Here is a 23,342-nt window from a genome sequence, read left to right as displayed (position 1 = left end):
ACTTTGTGACACATACATATTTATTTTTTTTTATTTTCAAACTCGGCTGAAACAAAGTTTCAGGATGATTTGAATTTATATGGGACTTCTAGAGTATTAAGCTTTATTTATTTGACCTAGTGACCTTTTTTTTACCTCAAATGATGACGTCCCAAACACAGACAAGATTTGATTTGGACAAAATTAATACTCTGACCAGTAATAGCAGGCTGTTAAGTTTATACGCCGTTTGCTGTTCATTAGTACCGGTATCTTAAGGTTGGAAATGAATCTTTTAAAACTTAAATCTCTTAAGATAAAGTATATCATTTAATTTGATTTTCTTATGGACTTAAAACAGGTTAAAATGTGTATCTGAGAAGTAAAGGGATAAGTAAATTGTGGGTGTCATCATCATCAATCTCTTGAGCGGTTTGGTGGTCGAGGGGAAATGAGGCACAACAATACAAAAATCCTCCTCCAGTCAGGTCTAGTGTGTGCTGTTGAGAGTAATTCATCCATTGGAAGGGATGTCTACTCTTTTACATTATTTATCCAGCATTTTTCTTTTGTGTGTGTGTGTCTGTACAGGTACAAAATACAACGTGCTTACCGAAAGTGATTTTGCCATCCTTGTCAGCATCAATCTCCTCAAACAGATTGTCTACATCCACCTGTGTCATGTTGAAGGCGTTGTGCAGGATGAGGCACAGGTCATCACGACTGATGTACCCGCGATGACTTGAGTCAAACAGCTGGCAAACACACAGAAAATTGATTAGACTTTAACATTAGCCTCCCTTTTCAAAAACAGGCTTAAATGCATGAGCGTTAAGTGTTGTCCCAGATTAGCCTCTAATCAAGGACAACAGTTGATGCTTAAACTGGATTATTATTAAGAGACTAACTTCAAATGAAAAATACAATAAGTGTACAGTGTTGTCCCTGATTAGCCTGTGTGGACTTACTGGTGTATAAGCGTACAGTATTGTCCCTGATCAGCCTGTGTGGACTGACTGGTGTATAAGCGTACAGTATTGTCCCTGATTAGCCTGTGTGGACTGACTGGTGTATAAGTGTACAGTATTGTCCCTGATTAGCCTGTGTGGACTGACTGGTGTATAAGCGTACAGTATTTTCCCTGATCAGCCTGTGTGGACTGACTGGTGTATAAGTGTACAGTATTGTCCCTGATTAGCCAGTGTGGACTGACTGGTGTATAAGCGTACAGTATTGTCCCTGATCAGTCTGTGTGGACTGACTGGTGTATAAGCGTACAGTATTGTCCCTGATTAGCCTGTGTGGACTGACTGGTGTATAAGATTACAGTGTTGTCCCTGATTAGCCTGTGTGGACTGACTGGTGTCTAAGTTTACAGTGTTGTCCCTGATTAGCCTGTGTGGACTGACTGGTGTATAAGTGTACAGTGTTGTAGCTGATAAGCCTGTGTGGACTGACTGGTGTATAAGCGTACAGTATTGTCCCTGATCAGTCTGTGTGGACTGACTGGTGTATAAGTGTACAGTATTGTCCCTGTTTAGCCTGTGTGGACTGACTGGTGTATAAGTGTACAGTATTGTCCCTGATCAGCCTGTGTGGACTGACTGGTGTATAAGTGTTCAGTATTGTCCCTGATTAGCCTGTGTGGACTGACTGGTGTATAAGCGTACAGTGTTGTCTCTGATCAGCCTGTGTGGACTGACTGGTGTATAAGCGTACAGTGTTGTCCCTGATTAGCCTGTGTGGACTGACTGGTGTATAAGTGTACAGTATTGTCCCTGATTAGCCTGTGTGGACTGACTGGTGTATAAGCGTACAGTGTTGTCTCTGATCAGCCTGTGTGGACTGACTGGTGTATAAGCGTACAGTGTTGTCCCTGATTAGCCTGTGTGGACTGACTGGTGTATAAGCGTACAGTATTGTCCCTGATTAGCCTGTGTGGACTGACTGGTGTATAAGCGTACAGTGTTGTAGCTGATAAGCCTGTGCGGACTGACTGGTGTGTAGCCTTACCTGAAAGGCCAGTGAGATCGTGCTGTCTGTGTTTGCAGGTGTTGACACCAGGGAAAGGCCTATCACATACTCACGAAAGTCAATGGTCCCAGAACCATCCTGAAACACCAATACATATACATGTGGAAAATGATGTTTTGTTGGTAAATATGCTTTGCTCTATTTACTGGGTAACCCTTTCCCACTCTGAAGCAAATTAAAAATGGCCAAACAGCATGAAACCAGAACAGCATGCAAATAACTTGCAGTCTGTTCAGGTTGTATGCTGTTTGCTGCTCATAATAATTTAAGCTTGGAAATGAAGCCTTTAAACCTTGAATCTAGTAAGAAAGGTCATGTGTTAAACTTAACTTTCTAAGGAACTACAAACCCGTCAAAGCACGAATCTAAGTGGTAAATGGTTACTTAAAGCAAATCACATTTTTAAGTGTCTATTGGCAGTCCGGGTAGCATCCTTGAATAGTAAAACTGCAATTTAATATTGTTAATAAATTAGCCTCTGGTACTATTGCTGCAAGACTAAAGACAGTTTAAGAGCATCTGATAAACAAAGATCAAACAGGTTTTGTTAAGGGTAGATTTATAGGAGAAAACATTCGCCCCGTATATTATGAATTTTACTGAAAAACATCATATACCTGGACTATTAATGATGATAGACTTTGAAAAAGCATTTAACTCTCTCTCATTTGATTTTATTTTTAAAACGCTAACTTTTTAAAAGTTCGGTCCCAGTTTCATTAAATGGATATAACTTTTTTATCATAATACTTTTACTGCTGTGCAGTTGAATGGTTTTCTTTCCAAATTCTTTAACATAGGTCGTGGCTGTAGACAGGGGGATCCCATAAGTCCATAATATTCATTTTATGTGCTCAAATTTTATCAATTAAAATAAGAAATAACAGGAATATCAAAGGTATTTGTATCAATCGCATAGAATATGAAATTTCACAATTTGCAGATGATACAACACTACTGCTAGATGGAAGTTAGGACACAGTTAATAAAACCCTCGATATCCTTTATCACTTTTCTAAATTTTCAGGTTTAAAAATTAACTTTAAGAAAACCCATGTTATTTGGATAGGTTCCTTAAAATATAGCAGATAAAAACGAAATGGAAGTTGGATTGGGGTAACAATAACTTTAAACTACTTGGCATACAGTTTCATATTGACTTGGAAAAAATGGTGCCGTTAAATTTTAATGATAAAATACAAAGCATTGCAAATTGCATCAAATAATGGAATAGAAGAGCGCTAACTCCAATTGGTAGAATAACAGTTGTCAAATCTCTTTTATTACCGCTGCTAACAAATTTATTTTCTACATTACCAACCCCAAATCAACAAATATTAAATAAAATAAATAGCATGTTTTAAGAATTTGTTTGGCAAGGCCAGCCAAGAATAAAAAGTAAAGTACTTATTAAAGATTATGACAATGGAGGTTTAAAAATGATGAATGTCTTTTCGTTTGTTAAAAAGTTAAAAATTCTATGGTTAAACAGACTTATTTCATGTTATAGTAGTACATGCTATGGATTTGCACTTAAAAATATACTTGTATTAGAACAAATAGTTAACTTCGGAAAAAGTATATTGAGTTATGTTTAAGACAGATGTTCTTTTTTGGAAAGACGTATTAGAATCTTTCGCAGATTTTATCGACCATTTTCCAATAGACAATATCACGAAATTTCAAGAACTTACATTATACTTTAACCATAAGTTTTCAATTGGACACGGACATTTTTATGTTCCTAGTTGGTATAATAAAGGAATACGATTTGTTAAAGATATCATGAATTACAATGGAACACTTTTAACTAAAACGGAATTTGAACAAAAACTAGGCGCTAGTGTGAACTTTCTACAATTTGAAGGAATACTACAGGCGATTAAAAAATACTTAGGATTGCTTAAACTTGATACAATCTCAACAATGAATAATGATTATTGTTTCCCAATCATCCCGGGATATATTAAGCCTATATTATTACACAACAAAAATAACCCACATATATATAACGTATTAATACACAACAATGAAATTCCAACAGGCCAAGTAAAATGGAACAGCCTTTTCAGAATTGAAAGCTCAGAATGGAGAAGTCTTTATGCATGGGTATTTAAAACCACAAAAGATTCATACAACTAATGGTTCGAAGTGAGAATGACTCACAACATACTAGCCACAAATAATTTGTTAAACGAAATGTAAAATAAGTGACTCAGACAAATGTTCTTGTTGTAAAAGAGAAACAGAGACTCTCGTCCATTTATTTTGGAGTTGTAATGTCATACAAACGTTTTTACATCACATCACATCTGCTATTAAAAACATTGATACCAATTTTAGTTTTGTTTGTAAAACATTTATACTGGGATCAGTTGGTAACCAATTAGAAAAGTATAAAGTTTTATGTTTCGAAATAAAACGCTTTATTTATAACTGTAGACGTAGAATGGTAACCCCCTACAATTCATGGTCTCCGAAGTAGCTGCAAAATAGCCTCTGCAGTTATACAAAACACGCATTTAGCCAATAGTTATAAAAGTTCGTGGGTATTTTTCGAATCACTTTGTAATACTAATTTACCTTCATAATTATTAGTATTTTTGTGTTGTATTTTTATAGAATTGGCATACATTATTGTAACATGACTGATTGTACCGTAATTCAATTTATTATTATTCCATTGTTTGTATTTAACTGTAAAATTCATATTGCAGGGCTCGAAATTAACACTCACAAAAATACTGATTGCGAGTTAAGTTTTAAGCCACTAGTATTTTTGTGCGAGTAGTGGGAAAAAAATTAGTAATATAAATGCACTCGACGTCATGAATGCTAAACCGTAGGTCAATTTATAGAACGTCTGAATACCTGTATGCGGAAGCGCGCACCTTGTATGTAGACTGGTATAGTTATAGTTCAGATACGCGGATAGTATTGGTACAAAGAACGTGAAACAGTCGACTATTCACATTTGTTAATTGAACTTGAACAGACATGGCGTCGAAGCAAAACATAATTAGTTTCTTTTTGCCTACAGAAGGAAATAAAAATATGAAAGATAAAGCAAAGTTAACCGTTGATTTGTATTTTGGTGACGTTGCACTCAACACACGATATCATAGCTGATTTTTTTCCATATTTGAAAACCCATTAAAAATATCCCAAACTGACACTTAAACTTTGTTTTCTGAGTGAACACGACACACTTATATTTGAAAACAATACGCTTATGGTCCAAGGAACTGATATCTTTGTATGATTGCCGAAATAAAATGTGTATGTTAAGTACTTTTTATTTTGTTTTAATAGTACTAAATTAATGTCCAAATTTTTTTATGTTTCCTGCAAAATTTGCAAGACTGTTTTTGATTTTGCGAGTTGGTATTAAAGCTGCTCGCAATGTTTTGCAAGTAGAAAAAAAAGTTAATTTCGAGCCCTGATATTGGCAAATAAATAAATAAATGGAAAAAAAAATGCAATTAAGGCTCGGAACAATTGGTGACTTACTTTTGATTGAGGAGACCTGGGTTCCAATCCTAGCGGGAGCAACTTTTTTTTACTACTGATCTTCTAGTGCTTGGACTATATATTTTCAAAGCTTAAATTTATCAATTTATGACACAAACAAGTCAAAAATCTTGTAAAAAGTTATTTAAAACATATAAAAGAGCCTTTAAAGTGTAGTCCCTGATTAGTCTGTGGGGACTGCACAGGCAAGTCTGGGATTACACTTTACGCACATGCATTAAATCCCCTTTTCACAGAGCATGACACATTTAATTTTCACACTTCAGACCTTATGGATTTATGAATGTAGGGGAAAAAGGGATCATTTTTTTGGAAATTGGAACATTGCCCTTACCCTGTCATAGAGTGCAAACACATCCCTCAAGGCTGACGACTCTGGCAGTTGGAGGTACTTCGAGAACTTGTGCAGGCTTACTTGCCCATTATTGGTCCCCATGGCGATACTACTGAACTTCTCCAACATTGTCTGCATCTGGTCCAGACTCACCCTGCAATTGGCCACAATCATAGATGGTATTAGTAAGCAGTGCTCCAGCTAGGATTTGAAAAGGGCAGGGGGGCTTTTTTTTCAAAAGGGCACTTTCGACGCGCAGTATTTTGTCAAAAGGGCACTTTCGACGCGGGCGGGTGTTTCTGGAATGCTTCCTATTGCATGTTAATTTATATGATATAAATAATTGTATTATTCCCATTATTATTAAACCATTTAAATATAATGTCTACAATGAGGATTAAACTAATTACAATGTAATAAGAGATTTATGAAAAAAAAAAAAAAAAAAATTGAGGGGGGGGGAGGGCAGGGCGGAGGTTCGGGGGGGCAGGGCGGAGGTTCGGGAGGGCAGGGCGCGGTGCCCTTCGATTAAGGCTTAGCTGGAGCACTGAGTAAGGTCTAATTGTAATTGGTGTTTGTGTGATTTTAGAAGGTATCAGCAAGGTCTCTCTTTTTTTGTGTGATTTTTTAATTATATCTTAAAAAACAAAACAACGTAACACATCTTCATTAGCAACTATTATGATCAGTGTCTTAAAAAACACACATATTATTACCATTAGATTATTAAATGTGCAATATTATTTTATAACACAAACAAGAGATGTGTTTGTCGGAAACACAATGCCCCCTACTGCGCTGCATTGAAATAAAATAATTATTATCATTTGGCAGGTATAGAAATCATCTTTAAAGGTTATTACTTCCCTTGAATTTTGTCCAATAAAACCGGGAGGGGGGGGGGGGGGAGTTGGGTAGGGGGGTTGGGGTGGGGTCAGACATCACTGACAACCAAGGCCTGTGGTTTAAAAAAGATCATAGCCAGAGTTGATCCTGTATCTATGGACACAAGTCCACAGATATGTAATGAACATCAAAGAAATTATAATTATATCATTTAAAAAAAACTTTGAACAATTAATCATTTGGGTTATAAATAATCAAAATAATAAATCTGTACAGTAACTGTGAAAAGAACTTCAATTTTTGGTAAGGAAATATATAATATGCGATTTATAATTATATAAATTACTTCCCTTGAAAATAATTGTCTCTAACAAATCTCTATTTTTAGTAGCAAATAATTAAAAGCCACTACCGTGACTGTAGATTCACCACTCAAAATGTGCAGCTCCATGGGATACACATGCATGCCAAATAAATAAAGTGGCTATGTTCAATATTGAATAATTTTCTCCCTTTTTAAAGCTTATTACTGCCCTTAAATCTGTATTTTTTACCGTAGACCGTAAAGGATGACCTTGACCTTTTACCACTATGTGTTTGTCAGAAACACAATGCCGCCTACTGCGCCGCTTTGATTTATTTAACAAAAATATATACATGGGTAGGTCAGATAACTATGTCCATTTAAAGCTTATTACTTCCCTTGACTTTGTTTTTTCGACCCTAGACCTTGAAGGATGATGTAAACCTTGAAATTTTACCACTCAAAATGTGCAGCTCCATAAGATACACATGCATGCCAAATATTAAGGTGCTATCTTCAATATTTAAAAAGTTATGGCCAATGTTAAAGTTTTTTCGGACGGAGGGACAGACTGACATACTGACTGACGGACAATTCAACTGCTATATGCCACCCTACCGAAGGCATAAAAAATTGAACACACAGTTGTGATTTTGAAAGTGCAAAATATGCAGAAAGGATCGGATGTTTTGTAAGACAATACTAGATTTTAAAAATGAAAATGGACCAAATGTGCATCAACTTAAATCTAGCAAAACAGTTCATGGTTTGAGCTTATTAATACATCAAGAGGGCAATACAATATGACAATTAAGTGCTCACCTTAGTTCATGTAAAACAATAGCTGAAGACTTGACCAGGTGATGTAGTTTTTGAGCACACTGACACAAATTAAAACATGGCCTTCACATTGTCAAGGTTAACATTATCACAAAGTTTCGTACAGTTTGAGTCATAAATGTGGCCTCTAGAGTGATGTCAATATTTTTTATGAATTGACCTGGTGACCCAGTGTTGGATGCAATAGACATAGATTCAAACTTGCTCTAGATTTAGTCAAGATAAACATAAGATTGAGTCATAAATGTGGCTTCTAGAGTGGTTGTAAGGTTTGTCTAAGATGTACTGTCTCCTAGTTTGTAAACCACCGAACCCAGATTCGAACTCGGCCTACCGTGGTATATATTTTTTAAATAAACATTCTCAGACAAAATTTCATCAATATTGACTCAAAATATGGCTTTGTAGAGTTTTCTTTGAATTGAGCTGGTCATCTAGTTTTGAAAATGCAAATGACTCCTACTAGGCCTAAACATTGTCCAGCTAAACATTCTGACCAAGAAGCATAAAGATTGGACAAAATGGGGCTTTAGAGCGCTTTAAAACACACATTTCACAATGGACCCTGGACAAAAAGGTGATTAAATAGCTCACCTTGAGCATTTCATGCTTAGGGAAGCTAAAACGGCTAAGAAAATATGCACATGAAAGCTAATTAATTTGCATTATTGTTTGTTTTGCAAGGAGAACCCTGGAATTTGTGCATTTGGGAAAACATATCATGGGTGTTCAGGAGTATTTACTTACTTTCAATTTACAATCAGCCTCATTCATAATAACAGTGCTACTGCAATGTTGAAAAACAACATCGTTAACAATCAGGCAATAACCTATTTCATTATAAAACATAACGATAAAACAAACAAGTATTAAGTGATGATTAAAACTTTGATGGCATATTAACCGGAAAACTTAATAATTAACTGGCTTTCTGTTTTTGACATTATTCTAGTCTGTATTCTTGTAAAATCATAAGTGTCTATGTCTTAAATTATAAAGTCAAATTGACATGAACAGTCTTTGTTTTTACCATAACCATTAAATACAACATATTTTTGGAATAAAGACTTGAAAAAACAACAACAATATTCCAATTTTGTACGCAACTTTCATTCTCTCTAAATAAAGTTGTATATAACCTCAGGCACTCACATATCAATTCATTCATTTTCAGAACTCTTCTTTCATTGAACATATACAATACAGATTGACAATATAATAAAACAACAGGGCCATGAAGGCCCAGTTAGCGCACACCTGATTTCAGGACACTCATTTCTACAGACTTGATCAGGGGATCTATTTTTTGACAAAACTTGACCCAGATTCAAGCATGGCCTTCATATTGTCAAGATAAACATTCTGAACAATTTTAATCAAGACAATTAATTTGGCCTTGAGTGGTAATATCAATTTTTTGGTAATGATTTGACCTAGTGACCTTGTTTTCGATGCATCTGACCCAGATAAAAACTTGGCTTAGAAATTGAACATAACAATGTGACCAAGTTTCATCAAACTCGAGTCATTAATGTTGCCCCGATAGTGGTAACAAGGCTTTTCTACGATTTGACCTGGTTACCTTGTTTATTGTGCGCATGACCCAGACTTGAATAAAGCCTAGATATTGCCAAAATGAACATTCTTACCAAGTTTTATGAAAATAAAAGAGTGATTACAAGGTTGCTCTATGATTTGACCTGATGATCTAGGTTTTAGACCCACTTGACTCAGATTCTATCTCAGCCTTTTAAAAATATTGAGATAAACATTTCATCAAGATCCAGTCATAAATGTTTTCTCTAAAGTTATAACAAGGTTTTTCTAAGATATGACCAGGATGACCAAGTGTTTAAACGCACGTCACCAATATTTAAACTTTGAATAGGTATTGTCATGATGACAAAGTTGTTTTTTTCAGAGTGCTAACAAGACTTTTCTAATATTTGAACTGGTGACCAAGTTTTTGAAAACACAAGACCAAATTTGAACCTGCTTAGATATTGTCAAGATAAACTTTCTGACTAAGTTTCTTAAATATTAACTCATTAATGTGGCATCTAAAGTGCTAACAAGTTTTTTTTATATGATTTGACCTAGTAAACTTTTTGGACAGATTCATACTCATTCAAAATTTAGTCAATATAATCATTTAAATCATGTTTCATAAAGATTGATTCATAAATGTGACCTCTAGAATGGTAACAAGTTTTCTCTAAGATCTGAAAGTGTGAACTTGTGTTTGGATGCAAATGATTCAGATTTGAACTAGATATTGTCTCAATAACAATTCTTACCAAGTTTTATTAAGATTGATTCATAAATCTGGCCTCTAGAGTGATAAACTTTTTGAACATTTGACCAGGTGAAGTGTTTCATAGACACATGTAACCCCTATTCCAGATCAGAGTAGATTAGGTAAAGATAAAACATTTTAACAATTATAAACATTGAGTCATAAACAAGGTTTTTCTAAGATTTAATGTGGTTACTTAGTCTTTTGATGCACATGACTCAGAGTGGAACTTGGCCTGAATATTGTTGAAATTAACATTCTAAACAAGTTTCAATGGATGAAAAAAAGTGGCCTCTAGAGTGCTAAAAGTTGACGACACACACCACACACAGCACGATGCCTTACATATGGCAATCACAATTGCTCACCTTAAGCACTTCTTAGCACATAAGTGATCTTATAAAATGTGGCACCTTGAATAACAAGATTTTCATCTAAAAAATGGTTCTATTTGTATAGCACTAATGAAAATGATCTGTTAAACAACTTAAGTCCAGCAAAATGAACCTTGGCAAAAGACTGCCAACCACGCTGATAAGTCTCTGTTCAGACTAATCATTCTCCAGTCTATACAGTTTATCACATTTTACACACAGATCACCTCCAATCTTTGTCAAACACTTTCTTGCCAGGCTATAGTAACATGTAATAAGTCTCCAGCATGTAAAATATCACATTTTTCACACCGAGATCCCCCATGTGTTTACCGTCTCCATTTCAATCACTTTGTTGCCTGAGTAACAATCGTTGCCAGTCTTACCCAAGTTTCTTGTGCAGCTTCTGGAACTCCACAAGCCCCGTCTCCATGGGCAGGTTGAGCAGGCGAGCCTTCTCCATCAGACGACAGTCATCAAATGTGTGGTCTGTCACTGGTACATCCAGCGCCCTGTGGAAGCAGACAAAATGCATGTTAAAAATTATTATCACATGCTATAACCTGTTTCCCATGTAATACAACCATTACATATTTTTCATATTACACATGTGTAATACAACATTTTTAAGCGTTTTCATTGGCTTAGTTTTTGTTTACCGACCAATCGCATTTGGTTATTTTGCTGAACTGACGTTGCAACATTAAATGACGTCATGAAATGTAAACAACATTCGGGATTTATCATTATGTTTGCGTAAATGTTTATTTAATTTGCTCATTTAAAAGCATGTGATAAAAAATATCTGACACTCGTCATATCATACCATATTTCATTAAACTCGTCCAGGAAATTTGTTAGTAAGCGAGCCAAAGGCTACTAACAAAATTCCTGAACTCGTTTAATAAAATATGGTATGATATGATAACTCGTGCCAGATCCTATATTTATGCATTCTAATGTCACCAGATAGAGACATATAATAATTAATTTGTAATTGGATAGCCCTGATGTAAGAGTCACAATCAATATGCTACATAATGATCAACAGAAAGAGACATACTAGGTTATATTATATTCCAGGGTCCTGACATAGCTGTCAAAAGGCTTTTTTAAATAATTAATATGCTTTATAATTACCAACAGAAAGAGAAATAATATGTAATTTATCATTCCAGTGCCTTTAGATATACTGTCAACGGAATGGGACATAATAATAGTTATAATTTAAAGTACCTCCAATGTGTGATAACTTGTTACAATTGAACAAGCCTATTTATGTGTATCTAGTACTTAATGATAGAAACCAGCATTCAAGTTCAACCTTGGAAGAAAGTTCTCTAAAAATCTGTTTTCCTATGAACAAGGGGCTGAAATGTACCTCTATGTTTGTTTAACAATCTCAAAACCATCTTACCTAGCCATCACCTCCCGTACATTGTGAGCAAACAGTTTAGGATCAGCAATTTCTTCAGCACTTGGCCTGTACACTGGCAGGAACTGAAAACATGGGTCTGTAAAATGCATGTGTGCATACAACCATAGGTTACATTTCTCTCTAAGGAAATTTCATTTAATTTTTTATTGTTTTAATTGAGACTTAACATGTGAAACAAGAATTTCCCTTGAGTCTTAACCTTGTGCAAAATGTTTTGTATCACAAATGAGCAACATATATCTCTCTTTCTCCCTTACCACTATTTGTAGACTGGTATTAAATTGGTACCTCTCTTTCTCTCTTACCTCTATTTCTAGACTGGTATTATCTCTCTTTCTCCCTTACCTTCATTTCTAGACTGGTATTAAACCAGTATCTCTTTCTCCCTTACCTCTATTTTTAGACAGGTATTATCTCTCTTTCTCTATTACCTCTAGTTCTAGCCTGGTATTTCTCTTTTCCTCTTAATTTTATTTCTAGACTAGCATCTCTCTTTCTCCCTTACCTCTTATTCTAAACTGGTATTAAACTGCTCTCTCTCTTCCTACCTTAACCCTTGTTCTAGACTGGTATCTCACTTACCTCTATTTCTAGACTGGTATTAAACTGGCACAAAGTAAGCCATAGCACTGCCAATCTGTAAGGTATCAAAGAACTGTTTAAAATATCAGCTAAACAGTATAAGTAGCTTCTAAACATGTTCATGCATAGTTGCAACTGTACACTGTGTGGCGTGTAGAACTCATCAAGGTGCATCTACATATAAAGTTTCAAAGTTGTAGGTGGAAGCACTTTGATTTTAGAGGCAATGTTAAGGTTTTTGTTAAAGTTTTATATTAGAGGTCACAGTGACCTTGACCTCTGACCTAGTGACACAAAAATGGGTACGGCATGTAGAACTCATCAAGGTGCAACTACATATGAAGTTTCAAAGGTGTAGGTGGAAGCACTTTGATTTTAGAGCCTATGTTAAAGTTTGATATTAGAGGTCACAGTGACCTTGACCTTTGACCTAGTGACCCAAAAATGGGTGTGGCGTGTAGAACTCATCAAGGTGCATCTACATATGCAGTTTCAAAGTTGTAGGTGGAAGTACTTTGATTTTAGAGCCAATGTTAAGGTTTTAGCATGACACCTACGGCGGACGGCGGATGAGCTGGCTATGACAATAGCTCGGGTTTTCTCTGAAAACAGCCTCGCTAAAAATGACTAGAAATACCATGTTCATGCTAAAAACTGATCGATAATTAGTTTAGGGCTGAGTATCTACTAAAATTAGTTAAGGGCTGAGTACCTACTATAATAAGTTAAGGGCTGAGCACCTACTATAATTACTTAAGGGCTGAGCACTTACTTCAATTGGTTAAGGACTGTGCACCTACTATAATAAGGTAGTGGCTTAGAACATTTTATAATTAAAGGTAACTGTTGCGCACCTTCTATAATTAGTATAGAACCAAGCACCTACCATAATGAACTGAAATGAGCACCATATTTCCCGAATTTATGATTGCATTTAAATGTTTCCTCTTGATAGACATGTAATTATGTTTTTAGATTCATATCAGTATAAATGTAATGAATTTAATAAAACTGTTACAAAATTATATAACTAAACGGGATTTATGGAACAAACTGGCAAATATGTAAATATGAACACAAGAAAACTCTACAGAAATTCTAAAATTTACTGATCATTCACTAATTTCTGGGTTATTATCTAATAAGCAAAAAATATCAAGAAACCAATGAAAAGACCAGTAACTCAACAATTGTACTTATTATTATCACTTCTTATATTACAAAATTATATGTAATAACCTGCAAATTTCTGAGAGCTAACACTGAAATATTGATTTCTGTGACATTCTGTCCATCATATATATTTTATTAGTATCTGTTATACGTAAATCGATTGTATACAGATGTATATTACATTAACCCATTTATGCCTAGCGTCAAGAAAAAAGGCCTTTGCAAACAGCGTAGACCCAGATGAAACGCCGCATGATGCGGCACTTCATCTGGGTCTGCGCAGTTTGCTTAATGGAATTTCTGTAAGAAATATTCTAAATATAGAAATAAATATACTAGACATCCCTTATTTTGGAAATAAATTGATCCAATTTAGAAGGATGAGAGAGTCCACTAGGCATAAATGGGTTAACAGTGTGCTCCTTGATTTGGGCTACCAGAGGCAACAAGATTAGTCTGTTTCCCAGCCTTCCATCACAAATATTTCAACAATAAATCACCAACTATTAATGACCCAAGCCGATATTGTATTGTTGTGGCTCAATAGGAAAATTGTTGGTGAGAAATTACATGTTTTATGTAGATTTTCAGTGATTACTTGCAACAATTGTCCTATTGCGTTTGATAATTTACAAAACTGAATACTTTGAAGACATCGAATTTTTGGATATAAATATTGTACATTGATGATGCATGTTCTTAGCCAAAAGGTTGTGATGTGTTATGTTGCTTGCTCAGTCCATCTCTACATCAGTTCCAACTTAATGTTATTTCTCTTTATTATATACCTGTTTAATGCTTTTAACAAAACACGGGTTGTATCAATTGTTGAAATAAAAAATCCCGCTGTTTCCAATTCCGTATTACCATACTAGCCGGACTACTTCGACCCATTTATTGACGTCACATTACGCGCACCCAAAATAGAAATATTTTATATTACGAAATATATTACGTAGTACATCGTGTGACGTCATTTCTGTGACGAAACACAATATTTTTATCTAAACTCTCTGTACCCTTGTCAAAAAAATAACCCACTTTCATACCAAAACACACTTAAACCAACATAAAACTGTGTTTATTCTGAGTTTTTCTCAGAGGAAGTTGGTTTTTGCTATTAAAAGCGAGTTTTATGTGCGCTAAACTGTGCTTAACTGAGTTTAAAGTTGGTTATTTTAAGAAGATGTGTGTTTAAGCGAGTTTTTTTCTGTAAGGAGTCAGTTTTTTGTGTGTCAAAAGTGAGCCTTTTTATTTATGAGTTGGTTTTTGTGTGTTTAAGTGTGTCTTTTTGTTTTATAAGCGAGTCTTTTACAACAGGAGCTGATCCTTTTTAAACAGAAGTGGGTTTAAGCGAGTTTAAATTGGTTTTTTTGTAAATAATTTGAGAGCTGAAACCAGGCTAAAAGACTCACTTTAACACACTTTTCAATAAGTTGGTCTTTTGTTTATAAATAATACTGATCAATAAAACAATAATTCTTCAAATAGGTCTTTGTTTCATGTTTATAGCCATATATAATACAAGTCAATTGTAAAGGTGCTTTTTTACAGCTTGTTTGCCATTGTCCCTATTGTAAATGTGTGTGCTCCCCATAATTTTTTAGTGAATATTGGATGAAAATGGCTCTTTCAGAACATCACAGGTTCACAGATGGACAACAAGTATCACTGCCAAAAACTATAAAAATGATAAAACTTAGTTTTATACCTGAAAATGAAAGAGTTTGTGTTTTCGCTTAGATTTTTTTCTTTATATTTGTTTTTATTATAAACAATATCTAATGATTGCTTTATGTCTTAAAATTATTTTATTTTTTTTAATTTTTAAAACAATCTTATATGATTGTTTATATTTGTTTAAAACAGTATTTACTTGTTCTGCATATTTAAATAATTATGGTATTGGAAACATTATTTTGGAAATAATCTATTAATTTGTGTTCATAAGTTATGCAAGATTTTGATATTTTCATATGATACCAATATATCCATTTTCTTAATTTGCAATAAAATAATAAGATGCCAAACATGACCTGTGTTACATAAACAGTCAACAAAATAACAAGACAATACCTAAAAACACCCCTTTTCACACCACCAACAATAAACAGATAACAATCTGTCAGGCATTCAGAGCTAAACAGGGTACTGATTATCAGGGGCAGATAAGGCTACTGATAGGGTTTGCCCAGACATAAGGCTGGAATGAGGTATAAGACTTCTGATTGGTTCAATTTTTTGCACAGGAAATTATTTGAAAACAACAACTTTTGAAAAACAAGCTGGTTCCAGCAATTGAATTGAGCTAAATTAAATTAACATTAAGACTTATAATTGTTCTGTAAAATGTATTGAAATACTGTCAGCATGAAGTATTGTGTGATGAAAACAATGTGTATTTACTACAATATGGAAATCAACAATAAGTTTGTTGGAAAAGAAGTTCAACTGTTTTTTTTTTGGAATACTGAAGAACAGTTTTAACAGGTTTGTATTGTCATTTCTTCATCCTTTTTTATTAAGTTTACTGAATTAATTATGATCATTATTATATTTATGTATTGTCACTGGGAAATGTAAATTGATAAGTTAATGTATTGCAACTTAAAGGAAAAACAACACAATTTGATGCAAAAATAGATGAACATACACATGACAAAGTGTAAATGTTGTGTACAGTGAATTATTGTGGTTGTGTTTTATGATTATTTTCATCTTTATTGTTATTTATAGATATTTCTGGTTATTACTGAACAGATTTCTTTCCCTCATATTTTAATTTTGAAGGTTAAACTCTTGCCCCAAGAGCAAAAGGGGTAATCATACTACCTGATGTATGGACTTTTACACCAGGCTTTTACCCTGCACGAGCTGGCCAACTTGAGGGGAACTGAAGTGGGCAAACCTCGCCATGTCCTTGAACAAGAAAGCTGGATTTGTTGAGAGGTAAAACTATACAGGTTATTGCATTTTAAAAGCGTCACAATTCTGACCAATGTGACAAATATTTTTAGAGTTTGAAATGTGATGAAAGTAAATTACAAGCTTTGGAAAATTACCAATCGTAAATATTTTGTCAAAACTCCTTTTCTTTTTTTGGTTCCAGAGTATCATTTAAGCTGAAATCCAGCATGAAACCAGGGAGGTGATGGCCATCGCACAGGCCATGTGCCAACTATTCACTTTCCACCAGCTTGTGACTTGCTCCATGAAGGGAGCAACAACTACAACTGGATCACCAAGACCAAGCCTCCCCGCTGCTGAGAGAAATGCAATCATTGGTATTTTCTTCATCATAAAAATTTGAAGTACCAGTTAACCATATAGAAATTAAATACACATTCTACAAATATTTTTCAGATCACTTACTGTTTACAGTCGCATAAATGATCATTATATTACATCATTAAATTTTGTGAAAAGGGGGAGTTTTTATAATCCAAGTGACAGTTAACAATAGGTTTTTTTTTATTCATGAAGACAGGGATTGAAAAACTTTGTCCGTGTCTCTAGTCACTGTCTCCAGGACAATCGGTAATAAACCCATTTGTGTTGACTTCCTTAATATGCAAATATTTAACCTCTTTTTCTGGCTAGAGTATTTTCTATTTAAGATCAGATTTTGTTGTTTTTTTGCATGTTTTTAAAATGAATAGTCTATTATATTTTTTCAGATGTCATAGCCAAAACCGTTGACAAGCCTCTGGTTGATGTTGAAGAAAAGATGAGAGGTTGTTTAAGGCATCTGCGGCTGATGAACAACTAGACTGAAGTCTTTGTAAATAAAATGTGCTGTTAAAATGATTATTTAACCATTGTTTTCACTTTGTTATATAGATTTGCACCTGTTTCAACAACATTAACATATTTTTATGCTCCCGGTAGGGTCTCATATAGCAGTTGATCTGTCTGATCCTTAATCTGTCTGTCTTTCCGTCCGAAAACTTAGCATTGGTCATAACTTTTGCAATATTGAAGAAAGCAACTTGATATTTAGCATGCATGTGTATCTCATTGAGCTGCACATTTTGAGTGGTGCAAGGTCACGTTCATCCTTCAAGGTCAGAGGTCAAAATCCAATGTAAGTAATAAGCAAAGAGAGAAAATTTCTATACCTGCCAAATGATAAATAGAAATTTTATTTCAAAGCGGCGCAGTAGGGGGCATTGTGTTTCTGACCAACACATCTCTTGTTTGTATTTATTCCATACAATCTTACTTTTTTCAGTTCTTTCTTTGTGTTCAATGTTATGTTATAACACTATTATATTTTATTATAACAATGCCATGTCTGTCAAAATAGTTTTATCATATTGTGTATATGGATATATATGTAAAGTTTTATGTTTTAGCGTTTAAAAAAGTAATTAGAATATAATTTATGATATTTTTGTTCATAATAAAGTTGTTCAGTTTTCAAGTGGGTGAAAAGTGGGTTTTTACTGAGCATTTAACAGGTTTTAAAGCTAGTTTTAACTGCGTTTAATCTGTGAAAAACACACATTTAGCTCACTTAATGCTCAAATAAAAACCCACTTTAAACTCGCTTACAACAGGAAAAACCGACTTGATGTGTAGAAGCGGGTGTAAAAGCCAACATAAAGAAGGAAAACACACTATCTTTTAACCAACTTAAGTTGGTAAAACTCGGTTTTAAAGCGTGTTTTAACTGCGTTTAATCTGAGTTAAGCACACATTTAGCTCACTTAACACTCAAACAAATCCCCACTTCTAACTCGCTTAAGAACAGGAAAAACCGACTTGATATGAAGAAGCAGGTTTAAAAGCCAACATAAAGAAGGAAAACACACTCACTTTAACCAACTTAAGTTGGTATAAGACGGTTTTAAAGTAAGTTTAAACTGCGCTTAATCTGTGAAAAGCACACATTTAGCTCACTTAACGCTCAAACAAAAACCCACTTTTCACTCGCTTTAGAACAGGAAAAACCAACTTGATGTGTAGAAGCGGGTTTAAAAGCCAACAAAGAGAAGGAAAACACACTCACTTTTAACCCACTTAAGTTGGTTTAAGTTAGTTTTAGTTGGTATAAGAAGGTATAAGCGTGTTGGTTTATGTGAGTGAAATCCAGGTTTTACCTACAAAAAACCAAGTCGGTAAGCAAAAAGTGTGTTTAAAAGACACGCTTTAACCCGGTGCCAATACCGCAGGGTTTAACACGGTTTTAACACGGATTAAAACCGGGTTTTGCCCACTTTTTTGACAAGGGTAATTTAAGGACATGTCGGACGTGGTGTCTTTTAACAGTAAACTTTTTGTTAAAACAAATTCAAAACATATTTTGGAGTGTGTGTTTATTATGCATAAATGTATTTCGATAGGAATACATTAAAATAGTGTGGTTAAAACTAAGTTTCGATAAGGACATAGAAGAATAGAAGTGGAAGTGCATATCATTCCAACGTTTTTGTTATAAACATCGGATAATAGTTGTCGACTTAATTGTTATAAACATTGGATTAACAATGGCATTAAGGTAAGCGTATCGGAAACCTGTGTTTTCCCGGTTCGAATGTTTGCACGTTAATTTACATAAACTGCATTCATACGCGTCTTAAATAAACTATGGCGTACCGTTTTAGTCATTGTTTTGTCAGTTTTGTTGAAGTAAAAATACACTTGTTAACTGTTTTCGTTAGTTGTTGTATATAATAAAACAAATATTACGCTAGTCGATTGTTCCAAGAGTTTGTATCACTCTCGTGGCTTGTGCAATTTCGCATCAAATCCGCCTCTTGTGTGATAAGTCATCACACAAGCCACTCAAGTGATACAAACTCTTGGAACAATTGACTAGCGTAATATTCCTTATTTATTGTATAATTGTAATATGTGTTGACCTTCTTTGCTCAACTACATCCATGAAGATCATAATCCTTAAAATGTATTGATTTTGGCCGTGCCCTGTGAAAAGGGGGTTAAAAGCATGTGCGTAAAATGTCATACCAGATTAGCCTGTGCAGTCTGCAAGGATAATCAGGGACGACACTTTCCGCCTTAACTTGAATTTTGCTAATAAGAGACTTTATTGAAACGAAAAATATCATAAAAACGGAAAGTGTTGGCCCTGATTGGCCTGTGCGGAGTGCACAGGCTATTCTAGGACAACACTTTACGCACATGCATTAAAACCCTTTTTCACAGAGCACAGCTCATATAAAGTATTGGAACTTACGCGCCAGGGCCTTCCCATGTCCATGTCACAGTGTCCTGGAATAACAAAAGAGAGATATCAGTAAATGAATTACATGTTTTAAAAGGAGAAAACACACACAGCATTTCTATTCTCTTCACAAACTTATTGAAAAGGATTTTGTTGAACACCACAAACTTCTTCTTTTTTTTACACTTACAAATAACTAGAGCTTTGTCAAAACCTGACTAAAAATACCCCTGCACTGCTTTATTACAGGCACATGGCTTGGTTCATGGGAACATGCTTCACAAAAATACATATCACTGCTATAGAAAAATTGTGATGACATATTTCAAGTTTCAACTCAATCACTTGAGAAAAGTGTCTTACTTTGCTCCACTTACTGAGAACATTTTACCCTTTCCCCCATTACAAGCAAAGTGAAAATGGCTTTTGCAACCAGCATAAAACCAGAACAGCCTGCAAGTTACTCACAGTCTGTTCAGGTTTCATGCTGTTTGCTGCTCATCAGTATCTAAGGGTTGGAACTGAAACCTTTAAAACTTGAATCTAGTAAGAAAGGCCTTTATTTTTAATTTCACTTTCGTAGGGACAACAAATGGGTCAAAATATGCATCTAAGCGGTAAAGGGTTAATGCTTCTGTCATACAATGGGCTAAGTTCAAGGGCACATAACCCAGGAAAATGAGGATCACTATAGATGAAAAGAGTCTTGCAGATTTACCACTTAGATATGTAATTAACCCTTTACCACTTACAATGTAGATACAATTTTAACCCTTTACCGCTTAGATACGTATTTAACCCTTTACCACTTAGATACATATTTCACCCTTTACCACTTAAATACATATTTGACCCTTTACCACTTAGATACGTATTTAACCCTTTACCACTTAGATACGTATTTAACCCTTTACCACTTAGATACGTATTTAACCCTTTACCACTTAGATACGTATTTAACCCTTTACCACTTAGATACATATTTCACCCTTTACCACTTAAATACATATTTAACCCTTTACCACTTAGATACGTATTTAACCCTTTACCACTTAGATAGGTATTTAACCCTTTACCACTTAGATACATATTTAACCCTTTACCACTTAGATACGTATTTAACCCTTGACCACTTAGATACCTATTTCACCCTTTACCACTTAGATACGTATTTAACCCTTATCCACTTAGATACCTATTCGACCCTTTACCACTAAGATACGTATTAAATGGTGGCGACATTTTCAAGTTTTAATTCCATTGCAAGGGAAAGGTAGAATTACAAGGCCAAGGCCACATAAAACAAGAGCTTCAGGATCATTGGCCTAAAAAAAGTGTCGTGTAATTCTACACATCATGGTAAAGGTCATTTTTTACATTTCAATTAAATCCCTTAAGAAATGTATAAGTTGTTTGCTCCACAAATGTTTAAAACAAAATGCAGACATACTGTGGACAAACCAACCAACAGAGTGACTCAATATAACCTTCAATTTTTTTGTTTGCGTTGGTATATAATGTCTATGAAATATGTATTAATGTTAAATGAAATAGAGTTTGTATAACCTAAGGAATACTTCATGGAAAAAGATATGAAGTATTAAATGTCAAATAAAGGTAAAAAGTACCCGGTGTTTTTTCATTTCAACAAAAGTTGTGTTGTTGAATTTAGTGAAATAGTATTGAAGACAAAGTTTATGAAGACTGTATTTTCAAATTTTCTAAATCTGGATGGAATACAAGGCGTACCAGTTTGTTTGGATAACGTAGACACACTGGCTGTACAGGCACACCAGGGTGAAATGCACCTGCAATACAATCAACATAAAACTGCCTGTTATTGAGGTTACAGTAAAACATGGAACAAAGAATACATATCCAAAAAAAAAATGAACAACTGTTGTTTCCAGGTAATCATTATCAAAGTAACAAGGTTGACTAGGGCTTCACATGCAACATTACCGATCCAAAAAAATCAAATGATTTTCTTCTGAATAAAAATGATGACTAAACCAGTGTGTTTTTTTTTCACCATTTGGGAATGGGTCCAGGTTTGGGGAAACCTTAAATCGGAATTTTAAGGCCCCATTTTGGAAAAATATATACTTTTTTCCATGGGAATCGGGGCCTTTACCAGCCCCAAATTTAAAGGAAAAAACAAACACTAGATTCATTTAATTGTTCATACCCCTTTTCTATGACTGTGTCATTGATATGGTTCTACTGATTGACAAGAATTTATTAAAATTAATTGTAACAAGGGCTGTTTGTAAAACATGCATGCCCCCCATATGGGCTGTCAGTTGTAGGGGCAGCCATTGTGTGAATATGTTTTTTGTCACTGTGACCTTGACCTTTGACCTAGTGACCTTAAAATCAATAGGGGTCGTCTGCCAGTCATGATCAATGTACCTATGAAGTTTCATGATCCTAGGCCTAATTATTCTCGAGTTATCATCAGGAAACCATTTTACTGTTTCGAGTCACTGTGACCATGATCTTTGACCTAGTGACCTTAAAATCAATAGGGGTCATCTGCCAGTCATGATAAATGTACCTATGAAGTATCATGATCCTAGGCGTAAGCATTCTTGAGTTATCTTCCGGAAACCATTTTACTATTTCGAGTCACTGTGACCTTGACCGTTGACCTAGTGACCTGAAAATCAATAGGGGTCATCTGCCAGTCATTATCAATGTACCTATGGAGTTTCATGATCTTAGGCGTAAGCATTCTTGAGTTATCATCCGGGAACCATTTTACTGTTTCGAGTCACTGAGACCTTGACCTTTGACCTAGTGACCTGAAAATCAAAAGGGGTCATCTGCCAGTCATTATCAATGTACCTATGAAGTTTCATGATCCTAGGCGTAAGCATTCTTGAGTCATCTGTTTCGAGTCACTGTGACCTTGACCTTTGACCTAGTGACCTGAAAATCAATAGGGGTCATCTGCCAGTCATGCTCAATGTTCCTACACTACGCGGCCGCGATTTTTGCCTAAATCACCAATCACCGCGTTTGGGCCAATGTGGCAAATCGCGGTGATTCGCCACAAATCGCGGTGATTCACCGTTATGACACTCTACGGGTGATTCCGCCGTGATTTCACTGCGACCATCTCGCGATAAAGATCAGCTGTTGAATCATCGCAAAACACTGCAAATCGCAGTGATTGACGTTGACTACTATACCGTAAAACGTTGTGTATAACGCGCATTTATGTATAACGCGCATCTACTTTTTAAAGCTAAAAAATCGGGAAAAAAAGTTTTTGAAGCAAAAAAATCGGGGGAAAAATTCCGTACCGCAGGCTAACTGAAAATCGTTATATTTACATTGCCGATCTTACTTATTCTTTTATTGCTTCAATTATAAATTATTTTTAAAACGATAACAATACAACTAGTTGGTGTTTTTTTTT

The 23,342-nt window shown here is 34.8% G+C and overlaps 1 protein-coding gene and 1 long non-coding RNA gene across 6 annotated transcripts in view; one reads left to right on the top strand and one right to left on the bottom strand.

Moving 5' to 3' along the window:
* The window catches only part of LOC127845763 (lysophosphatidylcholine acyltransferase 2-like), a 103,795-nt gene that overhangs the window by 49,001 nt on the left and 31,452 nt on the right, over positions 1–23,342 (bottom strand). For all 5 annotated transcript variants that reach the window (XR_008033381.1, XR_008033380.1, XR_008033379.1 and 2 more), the window contains exons 5-12: positions 21,668–21,726; positions 19,931–19,965; positions 12,559–12,613; positions 11,956–12,038; positions 10,925–11,050; positions 5,879–6,032; positions 1,993–2,091; positions 593–734 (exon numbers count right to left, since the gene is read on the bottom strand). Coding sequence is in view for 2 of the 5 variants with exons in the window: in XM_052376890.1 (XP_052232850.1) it covers positions 593–734; positions 1,993–2,091; positions 5,879–6,032; positions 10,925–11,050; positions 11,956–12,038; positions 12,559–12,613; positions 19,931–19,965; positions 21,668–21,726 (753 nt within the window). In the remaining 3 variants the exon portion in view is untranslated. The remainder of the gene's footprint in view (positions 1–592; positions 735–1,992; positions 2,092–5,878; positions 6,033–10,924; positions 11,051–11,955; positions 12,039–12,558; positions 12,614–19,930; positions 19,966–21,667; positions 21,727–23,342) is intronic.
* On the top strand, positions 16,220–17,573 carry LOC127845769 (uncharacterized). Its single transcript, XR_008033385.1, has 3 exons — positions 16,220–16,680; positions 16,841–17,015; positions 17,409–17,573. It is a non-coding gene; the product is annotated as an uncharacterized LOC127845769 (long non-coding RNA).

Source organism: Dreissena polymorpha, chromosome 9, assembly GCF_020536995.1.
Source record: "Dreissena polymorpha isolate Duluth1 chromosome 9, UMN_Dpol_1.0, whole genome shotgun sequence".
Lineage (NCBI taxonomy): Eukaryota > Metazoa > Mollusca > Bivalvia > Myida > Dreissenidae > Dreissena > Dreissena polymorpha.
This window is presented reverse-complemented; position numbering and strand designations above follow the sequence as displayed.